Below are 14,144 nucleotides of genomic sequence, written 5' to 3'. Positions count from 1 at the left end.
AAATGGTTTTCTTTTTCACAAAGAAGTAGACTAGTATCTGGGGACCCATGCTTGTTGAGAAACAGAGGTCAGCAAAGGACAAGTTTTTGAGGAAAAAGTACATGGGAGTGTGAAGTCAAGAGTCAGTTTGGATAAGGATTATTATGAACAGGTTCACAAATAGTGAGAGAAGGTAGAAGATCAGGAAAACACAGAACAACAAGATCTGGACCTTTAGATCCTGTAAAACTCCCAGGGAGTTAAATTCAGCTACAGAAGTTTGATTTTCTTTTCTCGTTGATGTTTACTCCTGTTTACCTGTCAGTAGAGAGAGAACAGATCGATTCTGAATGCTTGACTTCACGAACTCTGTAAATAAGTGTAATGTTAACAAGCTTACCTTATTGGACTGTTTGATTTCAGTTCCTTCTTACCATGTGCCAGTTACCTTTAGGATGCGTGCTGTTGTTTCCTGCAATTTACAGGACTTTTGTTTCCTCTTTTCTTATCCAATTGGCAAGCTGGGTATCACTCTCTATATGGTTTCTTGACTAATCTTGATGTGAAGATACATACGTATTGTTAACTATGTAGATATATTAGGAAAGTTATCTTTGATATAAAGTTTTTGTTTTTCTCAAGAAATACTTTGTATTTACTTCAATTTGTGATCTGAAAATGAAGTGAACTGGTTTATTGAATAAAAAAGGCTGTTATTTTGTTTTTAGATTTCAAAATACCTGCAATTCCAGTAGAGCCACACCTATCCTGAGGAGGAGAAAGGAATCCAATCTCTAGCTAGAGATAGGTGGGATCACAAAGAATGGTAAAGGAGGTTTTAGACATGCTTGTCAGAACTTCATTGAGACCCTCAATGAAAATCTGATTGGTCTTGGCTTCTGTTTACTTGCAGGTGTGTCACAAAGGTCATTGGTGCTATATCCATCTGATCTGGAAATACTAGTCTCTTCAACAAATAATTCTGGGCCCACTGAATTTCCATATGCAAAAGAATGAAGTTAGACCCATACTTCACACCGTATAAAAAAACTAACTAAAAATGTATCAAAGACCTAAATATGAGACCTAAAACCATAAAATTCATACAAGAAAACATAGAGGCAATGCTTTGGAACCTAGCCTTCAACAATGAGTTCTTAGATATGACACAGAAAGTACAAGAAACAAATGACAAAATAGATAAATGGGACTTCATCAAAATTTAAACTGTTGAGGGTGAGGCCAAGGTGGCTGACTAGGCAGAAGCTTCTGCTGAACCCTCTTGCAACAAAGATCCAAAAAAACAAGTGTATCAATTACATACATGACAGTCTACAAACCCTGGTCATCAAAAGCAGAACTAAGAAATTGACTTGAGTGACAGGGGTGCGAGAGACTGTGCAGAAGCAGTGACTAGTTGCAGAGCCCGGCACACAATGCCCCAGCCCCAATCCCTTGGTGCTGTGCTTTGGTGTGAGTGCAGTGGGGCTGATGGTGGTTTCCTGAGACAAGGCAAGCACGGGATGCAGCCCTAACCCCCTGAGGCAAACTCAGCAGGGATCCAGCCAGGGCACACAGGCTACTCACCCCTTTGGAATCGCATAAAACATCTCTCCCCACACAAGATAGGTGATTTTTTTTCTCTTTTACCGTGCTACTCTCTGCTATCTGATCCCTCCCCTCTTTGCCCCAGTTGGCTTCATTAACATTCGAATTCACTGGGCCAGAGATAGAAGTGCCCTGCTTTTTTCTAACCCATTCTCCTGGCCTGGAAAAAGCAGCAATTAACAATCAGGGGAAAAATCCTTTCCTGATTTCCCTGAACTGGAAGATCAGAACAGAAGCAGCTCCAGTCCAGTCATAAGAGATCCACAGACTTTGTCTTTCACCCCAAATGGAGCCAGGTGTATAGTATAATGCAAAGGCAATTCTGTTAGAGGTCTGACTGTTATTGTTCCAGCTGAGTGGTGGAGAGGCAGGTTTTGAAGGTCTGATACCACTCTACCTATTAAACAGAGCCCTCACCTACCCACAGTAGGGAACTGAGGGCTGAGGCTCCATCCAAACCACCTAGACACCCACAAAAGAGGTCTGAGGATAGCGATGCCTACCAGTCTTTACAGGTACAAGCGTTGCTTGCCTAAGGTACACCTGCAGAGCCCACCCACCAGAGCGCTGTAGAGAACAGAGGCACTCCTTCCTCACTGGCACTTGGGGGAAGGCTGTCAGCACTCTGCCCTCCACAGAGTGTGACCCCCTGCTGCTACCAGAAATTAGTGCATACAACCATCACCACTACTCCTCTAAGATAGTAGGTGAGAGCCTACAGCACACACTAGGTGACCAAACATCAGGATACCTGAGCTGATTCTATTCAAGAATAGTGAATGGACTGATAGGCTCATATACCTGGTAACAGCTCTAACCCTCTGGTAACAGGACATAAGTGCTTCAATGTCTCCAACAATCAAGTTAGCACACTCTAGTAGCCCTTCTGGGTATATTGAAATAAAACAAAACAAGAAGGTAAGACTCAGTGAGCAAATATAAAATAAATTGTTACAATAACTGATAGATGGCTTGGAGACAGCAGTTGATATCAAATCACATAAAGAAGCAAACCATGATTGCTTCTACAAACCCCCAAAACAGAGAATCAAGATTACTCCCAGATGAAGATATATTCCTGGAATTGCAAGATGTAGAATACAAAAGACAAATATACAGAACACTTTGAGACATCAGGGATGACATCAGAAATGAAATAAGACAATGTACAGAAAAAGCCAAGGAGCAAACAGATAAAGCAGCTGAAGAAATTAAAAAGGTTATTCAAGAACATAATGAAAAATTTAATAAGCTGCTAGAATCCAGAGAGATACAGCATTCAGAAATTCAAAAGATTAACAATAAAATTACAGAAATAGACAACTCAATAGGAAGTCAGAGGAGCAGAAACGAGGAATTGGAATGCAGAATTTGGGAGATGGAGGGTAAGGCAAATGGCACCAATATATTTGAAGAAAAATCAGATAAAAGAATTAAAAAAAATGAAGAAACCCTAAGAATCATGTGGTACTATATCAAGAAGAATAACTTGCTTGTAAGTGGAATTCCAGAACAGGGAGGGATAACAGAAAATAGAGAGAATTGTCAAAAATCTGTTGGCAGAAAACTTCCCTGGAATTGTGAAAGAAGAAAGGATATCTATCCAAGATGCTCATCAAACCCCACACAAAGTAGATCCCAAAAGAAAATCACCAGGACATATTATCATCAAACTTACCAAAACCAAAGATAAAGAGAAAATTTTAAAAATAGTCAGGGATAAATAAAAAATCACCTACAAAGGAGATTCAACAAGAAAAAGTTCAGACTACTTGGCAGAAACTATGCAAGCAAGAAGGCAATGGGATGATATATAGAGAGCATTGAAGGAGAAAAATTGCCAGCCAAGAATCATATAACCAGCAAAACTCTCTCTCAAATATGAACGCGAAATTAAATCATTTACAGATAAAAAGAAGTTTAGCGAATTTGCAAACACCAAACCAAAGCTACAAGAATTACTAAAGAAAATCCTTTGCTCAGAAAATCAATAATATCAGATATCAACACAACACAAGGACACAGAACAGAACATCCTGATATCAACTCAGATAGGGAAATCACAAGAATAAAATAAGATTAATAAAAAAAACCACTCAAAACAGGGAATCATTGATGTCATTATGTAAAAGATGACAATAATCAATAAAGAGTGACTAAATAAAGTAGGCATAGATCTTCCATATGGAGAGGAAATCAAGGCGATATAGGGAGATACAAGTGAGGTTTTTACTTAGAAAAATAGGGGTAAATATTAAGGTAAGCACAAAGAGGACTACCAATCCCATGCTTCAAAATAAAAACCAAGATAAACATAAGGACTCAGCAAAAACAAATTCAATTACAATGAAAAAGAGGTACACACAATTTACAAAGAAAAACTTCTCAGCAAAAAAAGTAAGTGGAAAAATGAAATTGTCAACAACACACAAAAAAGGCATCAAAATGACAGCACTAAACTCATAGGTACCTATCTATAATTGTGATGAATGTAAATGACTAAATGCACCAATAAAGAGACAGAGAGTTGCAGATTGGATAAAAACACATAATCCAGCTATATGGTGCCCAAAAGAGACACTCCTTAGAATTAGAAACAAACAAACTAAAACTCAAAAATATATCAAGCAAACAACAGTTAAAAAAGAGCATGAGTGGCAATATTTATTTCTGACAAAATTGATTTTAAAGTTAAATCTGCCACAAAGAATAAAGAAGGACACTATATAATGATTAAAGGGACAATTTACCAGGAAGATATAACCATATTAAATATTTATGCACACAGTGACAGGACTGCAAGATACATAAAACAAACTCTAACAGGATTGAAAAGTGAGATAGACACCTCCACAATTATAGTAGGAGACTTCAACACAACACTTTCGGTGAAGGGCAGGACATCCAGTAAGAAGTTCAATAAAGACACGGAAGATCTTAATGCCACAATCAAACAACTTGACTTCATGGACGTATACAGAACACTCCACCCAACAGCTGCAAAGTATACTTTCTTTTCTAGTGCACATGGAACATTCTCTAGAATATATCACATATTTGGTCTTAAAGCAAGCCTTTGCAGAATCCAAAACATCGAAATATTACAAAGCATCTTCTCAGACCTTAAGGCTATAAAAGCATAAATAAATAGGAGAAAAAGCAGGGAAGAGAAATACTTGGAAACTGAACAATACCCTGCTCAAAAAAGACTGGGTTATGGAAGACACTAAGGAGGGAATAAAGAAATTCATAGAATCCAATGATAATGAAAACACTTCCTATCAGAACTTTTGGGACACTGCAAAAGCAGTGCTCAGAGGTCAATTTATATCAATAAATGCATGAGCACCAAAAGAAGAAAGGCCAAAATCAATGAAATTTCCCTACAACTTGAGCAAATACACAGAGAGTAACAAAAGAAACCGTCAGGCACCAGAAGAAAACAAATAATAAAAATTAGAGCAGAATTAAATGAATTAGAGAACAGAAAAAAATTGAAAGAGCTAACAAGACTGAAAGCTGATTCTTTGAAAAACTTAACAAAATTGATAAACCATTGGCCAGACTGACTAAAGAAAAACAGGAAAGGAAACAAATAACCCGAATAAGAAATGGATGGACTATATCAAAACAGACAAAACTGAAATTAAAAGAATCGTATCAGATTACTACAAAAAATTGTGCTCTAACAAATTTGAAAACCTAGAAGACATGCATGAATTCCTAGAAACAAACTGCCTACCTAAACTAACACAAACAGAAGCAGAACAACTAAATAGACCCATAACAAAAAAAAAGAGATTTAAAAGTTTATCAAAAAACTCCCAACAACAACAACAACAAAAGCCCTGGCCCTGACAGCTTCACCGCAGAGTTCTACCAAACTTTCAAAGAGGTAACACCACTACTACTAAAGGTATTTCAAAGCATAGGAAAGGATGGAATACTACCAAACTCATTCTATGGATCCAGCATATCCCTGATACTAAAACCAGGTAAAGACACCACAAAAAAAGAAAATTACAGACCTATAACCCTCATGAACATAGACACAAAAATCCTGAACAAAATTCTAGCCAGCAGAATTCAACAACATATCAAGAAAAAAAAAAATCACCATGACCAAGTGACCTAGTGAGATTTATACCAGGTGTGCAGGGATGGTTCAACATTAGAAAAAAAACTAATGAAACCCTCCATATAAATAAACAAAAGAACCACATGATTTTATCAACTGTTGCAGAAATGGCATTTGACAAAGTCCAACAAACACCCATTCATGATAAAAACTTTCAGCAAAATAGGAATAGAAGGAAAATTCCTCAGCATAATAAAGGGCATTTATACAAAGCCAACAGCCAGCATCATCCTAAATGGAGAGATTCTGAAAGTATTCCCCTTGAGAATGGGAACCAGAAAAGGATGCCCCTTATCACTGCTCTTATTCGACATTGTGCTGGAGGTCCTAGCCAGAGCAATTAGGCTAGGTAAAGAAATAAGGGGCATCCAGGTTGGTAAGGAAGAAGTAAAAGTATTTCTATTTGCAGATGACATGATCTTATACACAGAAAACCCTAAAGAATCCTCAAAAAAAACTACTGAAACTAATTGAAGAGTTCAGCAGAGTATTGGGATACAGGATAAACATACAAAAATCAGTTGGATTCCTCTACACCAACAAAAACAATATCGAAGAGGAAATCACCAAATCAATACCATTTACAGTAGCCCCCGAGAAGATAAAATACTTGGGCATAAATCTTACTAGAGATGTAAAAAGACCTATACAAAGAAAACTACAAGGTTCTACTGCAAGAAACCAAAAGAGACCTACGTAAGTGGAAAAACATTATCTTGTTCATGGGTAGGAAGACTTAACATTGTAAAAATGTCTATTCTACCAAAAGCAATCTATAGATACAATTCTGATACAAATTCCAATGCCTTTTTTAAATGAGATGGAGAAACAAATCACCACCTTCATAAGGAAGGGAAAGAGGCCCCGGATAAATAAAGAATGAATGAAAAAGAAGAACAAAGTGGAAGGCCTCACTCTACCTGATTTTAGAACTTATTATACCGCCACAGTAGTCAAAACAGCCCAGTACTGGTACAACAACAGACACATAAACCAATGGAGCAGAATTGAGAATCCAGACATAAATCTATCCACATATGGACAGCTGGTATTTGACAGAGGCCCAAAGTCAGTTAATTGGGAGAAAGGCAGTCTTTTTAACAAATGGTGCAGGCATAACTGGATATCCACCTACAAAAAAATGTAACAAGACCCATACCTCACACCATGCACAAAAACTAACTCCAAATGGATCAAAGACCTGAATATAAAGTCTAAAACGATAAAGATCATGGAAGAAAAAATAGGGACAACGTTAGGAGCCCTAATACATGGCATAAACAGAACACAACACATTACTAAAAATGCCAAAGAGAAACCAGATAACTGGGAGCTCCTAAAAATCAAACACCTATGCTCATCCAAAGGCTTCACCAAAAGAGTAAAAAGATCAACTGAAGACTGAGAAAAAATTTTTAGTTATGACATTTCCAATCAGCGCCTGATCTCTAAAATCTACATGATTCTCCTAAAAATCAACCACAAAAAGACAAGTAGCCCAATTAAAAAATGGGCAAAGGTTATGAACAGGCACTTCACTAAAGAAGCCATTCAGGCAGCTAACAGATACATGAGGAAATGCTCATGATCATTAGCCATTAGCCATTAGAGAAATGCAAATCAGAACTACAGTGAGATTCCATCTCACTCCAACAAGGCTGGCAGTAATCCAAAAAACACAAAATAATAAATGTTGGAGAGGTTGTGGAGAGACTGGAACACTTATACACTGCTGGTGGGGATGTAAAATGATACAATCACTTTGGAAATTGATTTGGAGCTTCCTTAAAAAGCCAGAAATAGAACTGCCATACGATCTAGCAGTCCCACTCCTTGGAATATATCCTAGAGAAATAAGAGCCTTTACACGAACAGATATATGCACACCCATGTTCATTGCAGCACTGTTTACAATAGCAAAAAGCTGGATACAACCAAGGTGCCCATCAACGGATGAATGGATAAATAAACTATGGTATACTCACACAATGGAATACTACACATTGATAAAGTATAATGTTGAATCCATGAAACATTTCATAACATGGAGAAATCTGGAAGACATTATGCTGAGTGAAATTAGTCAATTGCTAAAGGACAAATATTGTATAAGACCACTATTATAAGAACTGGAGAAACAGCTTAAACAGAGAAGAAAATATTCTTTGAAGGTTATGAGAAAGGGGAGAGGGAGAGAGGTGTTCACTAATTAGATAGTAGGTAAGTTTTATTTTAGGTGAAAGGAAAGACAACACACAATACAGGAGAGGTCAACACAACTGGACTAAACCAAAAGCAAAGAAGTTTCCTGAATAAACTGAAAGCTCAAAGCCTAGCGTAGCAGGGGCGGGGGTTTAAAGGCCATGGTTTCAGGGAACTTCTAAGTCAATTGGCATAACAAAATCTATTAAGAAAACATTCTGCATCCCACCTTGGAGAGAGATGTCTGGAGTCTTAAATGCTAGCAAGCAGCCATCTAAGATGCATCAATTGGGATCAATCCACCTGGCGCAAGAAAGAATGAAGAACATAAAGACAGAAGGTAATTATGAGCCTAAGAGACAGAAAGGACCACGTAAAGGAGAGACTACATCAGCCTGAGACCAAAAGAACTAAATGCTGCCCAGCCACAACTAATGACTGCCTGACAGGCAACTCAACAGAGAACCCCTGAGGGAGCAGGAGAGCAGTGGGATGCAGACCCAAATTCTCATAAAAAGACCAGACTTAATGGTCAGACTGGGACTGGAGGGACCCTGGAGGCCATGGTCCCCAGACCTTCTGTCAGCTCAGGACAGGAACCATTCCCAAATCTAACTCTTCAGACATGGATTGAACTGGAATAGGGGGTGGAAAATGATACTGGTGAAGAACAAGCTACTTGGATCAAGAGGTCACATGAGACTATGTTGGCATCTCCCGTCTGGAGGGGGGATGAGAGGGAAGAAGGGGCCAGGAGCTACCCGAATGGACAGGAGGAGAGAGAGTGGAGGGAAGAACTGTGCTGTCCCACTGGAGGGAGCGCAATTAGGAGTGTATGGCAAGGTGTACGTAAATTTTTATGAGAGACTGACCTAATTTGTAAACTTTTACTTAAAGCACATTAAAAATTAATTAAAAAAATTTAGAACTATTGTATATCAAAGAATGTTATCAGCAAAGAGACAACACAGTCTGGGATATTGTTTTTTGGGAACCATATATTTTTTATATCAGATAAGGGTTAATACCCAGGATATATAAATAACCACTACATTTTAACAAGAAAAAGACAACACAGCCCTATCAAAAAATGGGCAAAGGATTTGAATAAACATTTCACCAAAGATTTACAAATGGCCAGAAAAACACATGAAAAGATTCTCAAACTCACTGGCCATTAAAAGAAACAAAAACAAAAACTGTTGCTGTTGAGTAGATTCCGACTCATGACCGACCACCCCATGTGTTACATAGTACAGCTGCTCCATAGGGTTTCTTGGCTGTAATCCTATAATCCACACGCTTAGAACTGATGACAATCTAGGTCATTTTTACGCTCATTGATCATCATAGGTAATGATATTAAAATTTACATTTTCTATTTTATAAAGTATATACACTATCATTTTCTTTGTCAGACAGAAAGAAAAAACTCATAAATCTCTTTGTTCCTTCTTCTTTCTTCATGCTGAAGTATAATTTTCAAAACTTTAAAATATGACTTCTGCAAATAGAACCAAACCAAAGCCAAACCCACTGCCGCTGAGTTGGTTCGGACTTATGGAACAGAGACCTTATAGGACAGGATAGTACTGCCCCATAGAGTTTCCAAGGCTGTAAATCTTTACAGAAGCAAGCTGCCACATTTTTCTCCCCTGGACTGATGATATATTTACTAATTTAATAATGAGGGAAATTGTAAGATGATAAAGCTCATTCAAAAAGCATGTGAGGAACAGGGGTTTATGTATTTCATTAGGAATGTAATTTTAGAATGTTAGAAAAAGATTTTATGAGGTTAAATACCAAGTTGGTTGAGGTCCCAGAGAGCAATAAATTGCAAGCGTTGTGGTTAAAGATTTGTGTATTTTACTCTTGAGAAGTTATTTGCAGCTCTACAAAACACAAGACCAGAAACTACCACATAACACCAGGAGATTGTGTCTCTAATTAATAGTAAATAACAAATTCAAGTAATTGTATATTCTAACAATTATATAATCTTTGAGTCAGCCTATCCGATAATGCAGTAGACACAAAGATGTACTGCCCAGGTCTTCCTCGGAGTCTTCCTGGGAGTCTCTAGGGAAATTACTCAAGGATTGCCTCAGGCTTTCATTTACTCTGCTGAGGTCTGGGAGTGAAGACAGAAGAAGGAGCAAGTACCTGTTCGGGAAAGAAAAAATTTGCAGCCCAGCTCTTGGGAGTGCGGCCAATCTACAGCCTCCAGCTCTCAGCAACTTCAGGGTCTGTCTCAGTTGCAGAGAGCATTTGCCCCAAGTTCTCACTCTTCTGGGGCAGCCAGTATCCATGACTGAGCTAGGGAGGGTCCACTCTGTTTGGCCTGATGTCGGATGACTCTGGCTGGCAATTCTCACTCCAGAGATTTCTGCTGGGCTGGACAAGCTTTGTTGAGCTTGCATCGAATTCCATTTTCCCTCTGTCCAGTGCTGCTTCCTCCCCTTTCCTTTTATAGAAATTGGTCCCTGATAAACATCCCACAGAAACTCCAAACTCTACTTCAGCATGCCTCCTGGCTATTCAAACTGTGATTGACAATGTTGTGATATGACATATGAGGGCTAAAATGACTGGCCTGGATAGTGGAGCTCAGGAGTTCCAGCACGATTGATGATTGTGGAAAATACTTATTGAGAGCTTATTTATCCCAGGCACTGTTGTAAGCACTTTACGTATATAAACTAACTTAACATTCACAACTGTATGAGGGACATACTTTTCAAACCCATTTTTACTGAGGGTTTAAGTAACACACCCAGGTCTCACAGACAGTAGTGGTGGTAGAGCTGCGAATAAAACCCAGGCAGTCTGATTCCAGGCTCATGATTGTGCTCAAGAATCAGTCTCAATTCTAGCACTAGGAGTTTGTACCAAAAGCTCAATCTGATAGGCAGACATAGCACTTTTGTTCAGTGGTAGTAATTGATATGGAAAAAAATAAAAAGAGGTTGATGCAATAGAATACTCTTCCTGCAAGGTATGACAGAAGGCCGGGTAGCACCTGGGGTTTCCATACTTTATAACGTACTCCCATAACAAGAAAAAAGGTGCACCAATTTTAAATGACAAAAATCTCGGACTTTAATCAGCAAGTAAGTAAAAATTTAGTAAAATACATACATGCATAACAAAAGAATGAAAGGAAAAATTTATGGGAGATTTTTGCTTCTTTCTAAATTTCTGAATTTTCTCAGTTTTTATAATGAACTTGGTTAAGTTTGATTGATTCACTTTCGCTTTTACATTTTGGATTATCTATATAGATCAAGAAATTTAAAATTATTTCTGAGTTTTCACTTAGCACTGTTCTCAACAATAGTGGCACCTAGAGGAGCCAAGGTATTTTGGAACTTCTTAATTCAATGGATTTAAGTTCCCAGCTTTTGTTATAAATCTTCCCACAGTGGTAAATCAAATGATAACAATAAAGCATGTTTGAGCAAGCTAGAAAGTGAATTTTATATTTTATCCCTCCTTTAAGGTGGAAATGTGTGTGTGTGTGCGTGTGTGTATACTAACCTCAAGAATATGAGCGCTTTGAAATTGTTTTGATGTTTCAAAACATCTGTATTTACATGTAAGTCACTTTTTCTTTTATTCAAACAATATACACAACACATTTTCCTCACTGTTACTGTATCTCCAATTATCACTTCAAATCTGAATTTTTTACATTCTATTTTAATCATTTCTATATTTCTATTTTATTTTAGTCAGAGTAAAACGTCTTATTTCAGAAAGACTCTGTGAAAGTTTCCAAGTAGAAATTTCAGGTTCCACTTCTTTAGCCTCTTCCACTTTCTCAATGTAGGCATTTGTCTTTATTTATGTAATCGATATGAGCATCTCCTAAAGTCTGGAGTACAGATGCAGACATGCATCTATTATTCTTTCCTACTAATTATTCAAGCATCTATCTGCATCATAAGCAGAAAGTTGAACATATTTTTAAGGCTTCTTGTCTCTATTATTTGTCAAAGATCCAGTACAAAGGGTAGCACTCTTCCCCTGGTTTTAAGAGGCTCCTGGAGTTTGGTCAGTCCAAAACTACTACTGTTTCTCAGTGCTACATTATGTTGAATTTTAAACTTTATCTCCAACTATGTCTACTCAGTAATTGTGTCAGGATGATGCCCTACCACAGAGTGACTCTAAGACACCTACTCAATATTTTTCTTTTTCTAGTCATTTTTATAACATGAGCTTCCAAGGAGAGGATGATATGTCCCAAGCAAGTGCAGCTCAAGTTCTCTATGTTCACAAGATACAAAGGAGGAAAAAAAAAAGGGGGGGGGTGGAAATTTTATAGAGTACATGCAGCATCTCAGAGAGTGTATCATATTAAAGATTGATTGAACTGATTACATTTACAATTCTTTCACCCTACTATGGTGGCCTCATCTCTGGATGGCACAATTGGTTATGAACTTGACTACTAATGGAAAATTTGGTGCTTCAAACCCACCCAGAGATGCTTTAGAAGAAAGACCTGGTGGTCTGCTTCTGAAAGGTCATAGCTCTGCAAATCCTATGGAGCACAGCTCTACTCTGCACACATGGGGTCGCCAAGAGTTTGAATCGACTTGACAGCAACTGGTAATGTTGGCCTTATGTGAATACATGCTTCATAGCACAAATCCTCTGATTTGGAGAAAGAATGGAGAAAGGCAAGCCATGAGCCTGTCCTAGAATGTGGAGGGTATCTGCAACATGTATTTTCCCAAGACCCTCCTCAGGGCCCCTATGACCTCCTTATTCCTCAGGCTGTAGATGAGAGGGTTCAGGGCTGGGGTGACAATTGTGTAGAAAACAGAGACGATGTTGTCCTGCTTGGGGCTGTGGAAAGAACTGGGCAAGACATACATGAATGTGGCAGTTCCATAGAACATCCCAACCACAGTAAGGTGGGAAGAGCATGTGACAAGGGCTTTCTGCCTTCCCTCATTTGAGGACATGTGGAGCACAGTAAATAAGATTAATATGTAGGAAGCAACAATGACAGAGACGGGAATTAAGAGGAAAGTCACACCTGTCACATACACCATGAGCTCATATCTGGAAGTATCAGCACAGGCCAACTTCAGCAGAGGTGGTATCTCACAGAGCAGGTGCCTAATTTCCCGGGACATGCAGAAAGGGAAATGCATGGTATACAAGGTGTGTCCTAGAGAACTCAGGGATGCCAGGATCCAGATAGTGACCACCATGAGCCAGCAGACCCTCGGCCTCATGAGGACCATGTAGTTCAGAGGATGGCAAATGGCCACATACCTGTCATAGGCCATGAAAGCCAGAAGAAGGTCCTCTGTACTACCCAATGTTAATACTAAGAACATCTGAAGGGCACAGCCTCCAAAGGAGATGGTGTTTTCTTGGTGCAGAAAATCCACAAGGGTCTTGGGAGTGACAACAGATGTGAAGAGGAGGTCCGTGAGGGAGAGCTGCCCGAGCAGGAGGTACATGGGCGCATGGAGTCGTACATCCATTGTGATGACCAGGAGTAACAGGCCATTGCTAGTCAGGGCCAACATGTACAGGACTGCAATTATGGCACAGAGCAGTTCAGGAGACCCACTGTCATTCAGAATGCCCATCAAGATGAAGCCACTTCTGAAGGAGGTGTTCCAGAGTTCCATTCTGTGGGGGTTTTTTGTTTGTTTGTTTGTTTTTAATTTGCCTATACCTTGACGGATCCTCAGTGAAAGCTTTCCTATGGTCTGCACCCTTGCTTTGTGTTGTTCCAGGTCCCTGAGGGATGAATATTAGAAATTGCATGGAATGAAATCTTTTCCTCTTGGCAGCTAAGCTTGCGCTTCTTATTTCTGAACTTTTCGATCGAATTATGAAAAAACACCAGATAAGTGGCAAACAGGTATATTGTTAATAGCAAATCATTTAGAAATGTCTTTTAATAAAGTATCCAAGAAAATAAGCACAAACATCTTTGTCAATAGATAAGTTTCTCTCTCTTTATATTAACAAAGTGTAGTGGACGTTTGTTTAAAATCCAGGTGGCTTTCTGCTTAAAACATACTTGGGATTGCAATTCAAAAATTGTTTAAACAGTGTTATTTATATTGCAGCTCTTTAACATCTTCCCTTGTTGTTATGTACGTCTTTATTCACATGGCTCGTTTTTGTTGAAAGCTTCTTCAAGATAGGAGCCTATTGGCTCCTGGACCACTTGTTCTGTTGT

At 38.6% G+C, this 14,144-nt stretch overlaps 1 protein-coding gene across 1 annotated transcript; it reads right to left on the bottom strand.

Annotated features, from left to right (window-relative positions):
- Window positions 1-12,633: 12,633 nt before the first annotated feature.
- Window positions 12,634-13,584, bottom strand: LOC126079310 (olfactory receptor 2AG2-like). Its single transcript, XM_049890243.1, has one exon. It carries the CDS (start codon window positions 13,582-13,584, stop codon window positions 12,634-12,636), a length of 951 nt encoding a protein of 316 aa, XP_049746200.1.
- Window positions 13,585-14,144: the final 560 nt, after the last annotated feature.

Source organism: Elephas maximus, chromosome 7 (assembly GCF_024166365.1).
Source record: "Elephas maximus indicus isolate mEleMax1 chromosome 7, mEleMax1 primary haplotype, whole genome shotgun sequence".
Taxonomy (NCBI): domain Eukaryota; kingdom Metazoa; phylum Chordata; class Mammalia; order Proboscidea; family Elephantidae; genus Elephas; species Elephas maximus.
The sequence above is the reverse complement of the archived record's forward strand: the minus strand, read 5'-3'. Positions and strand labels throughout refer to the sequence as shown.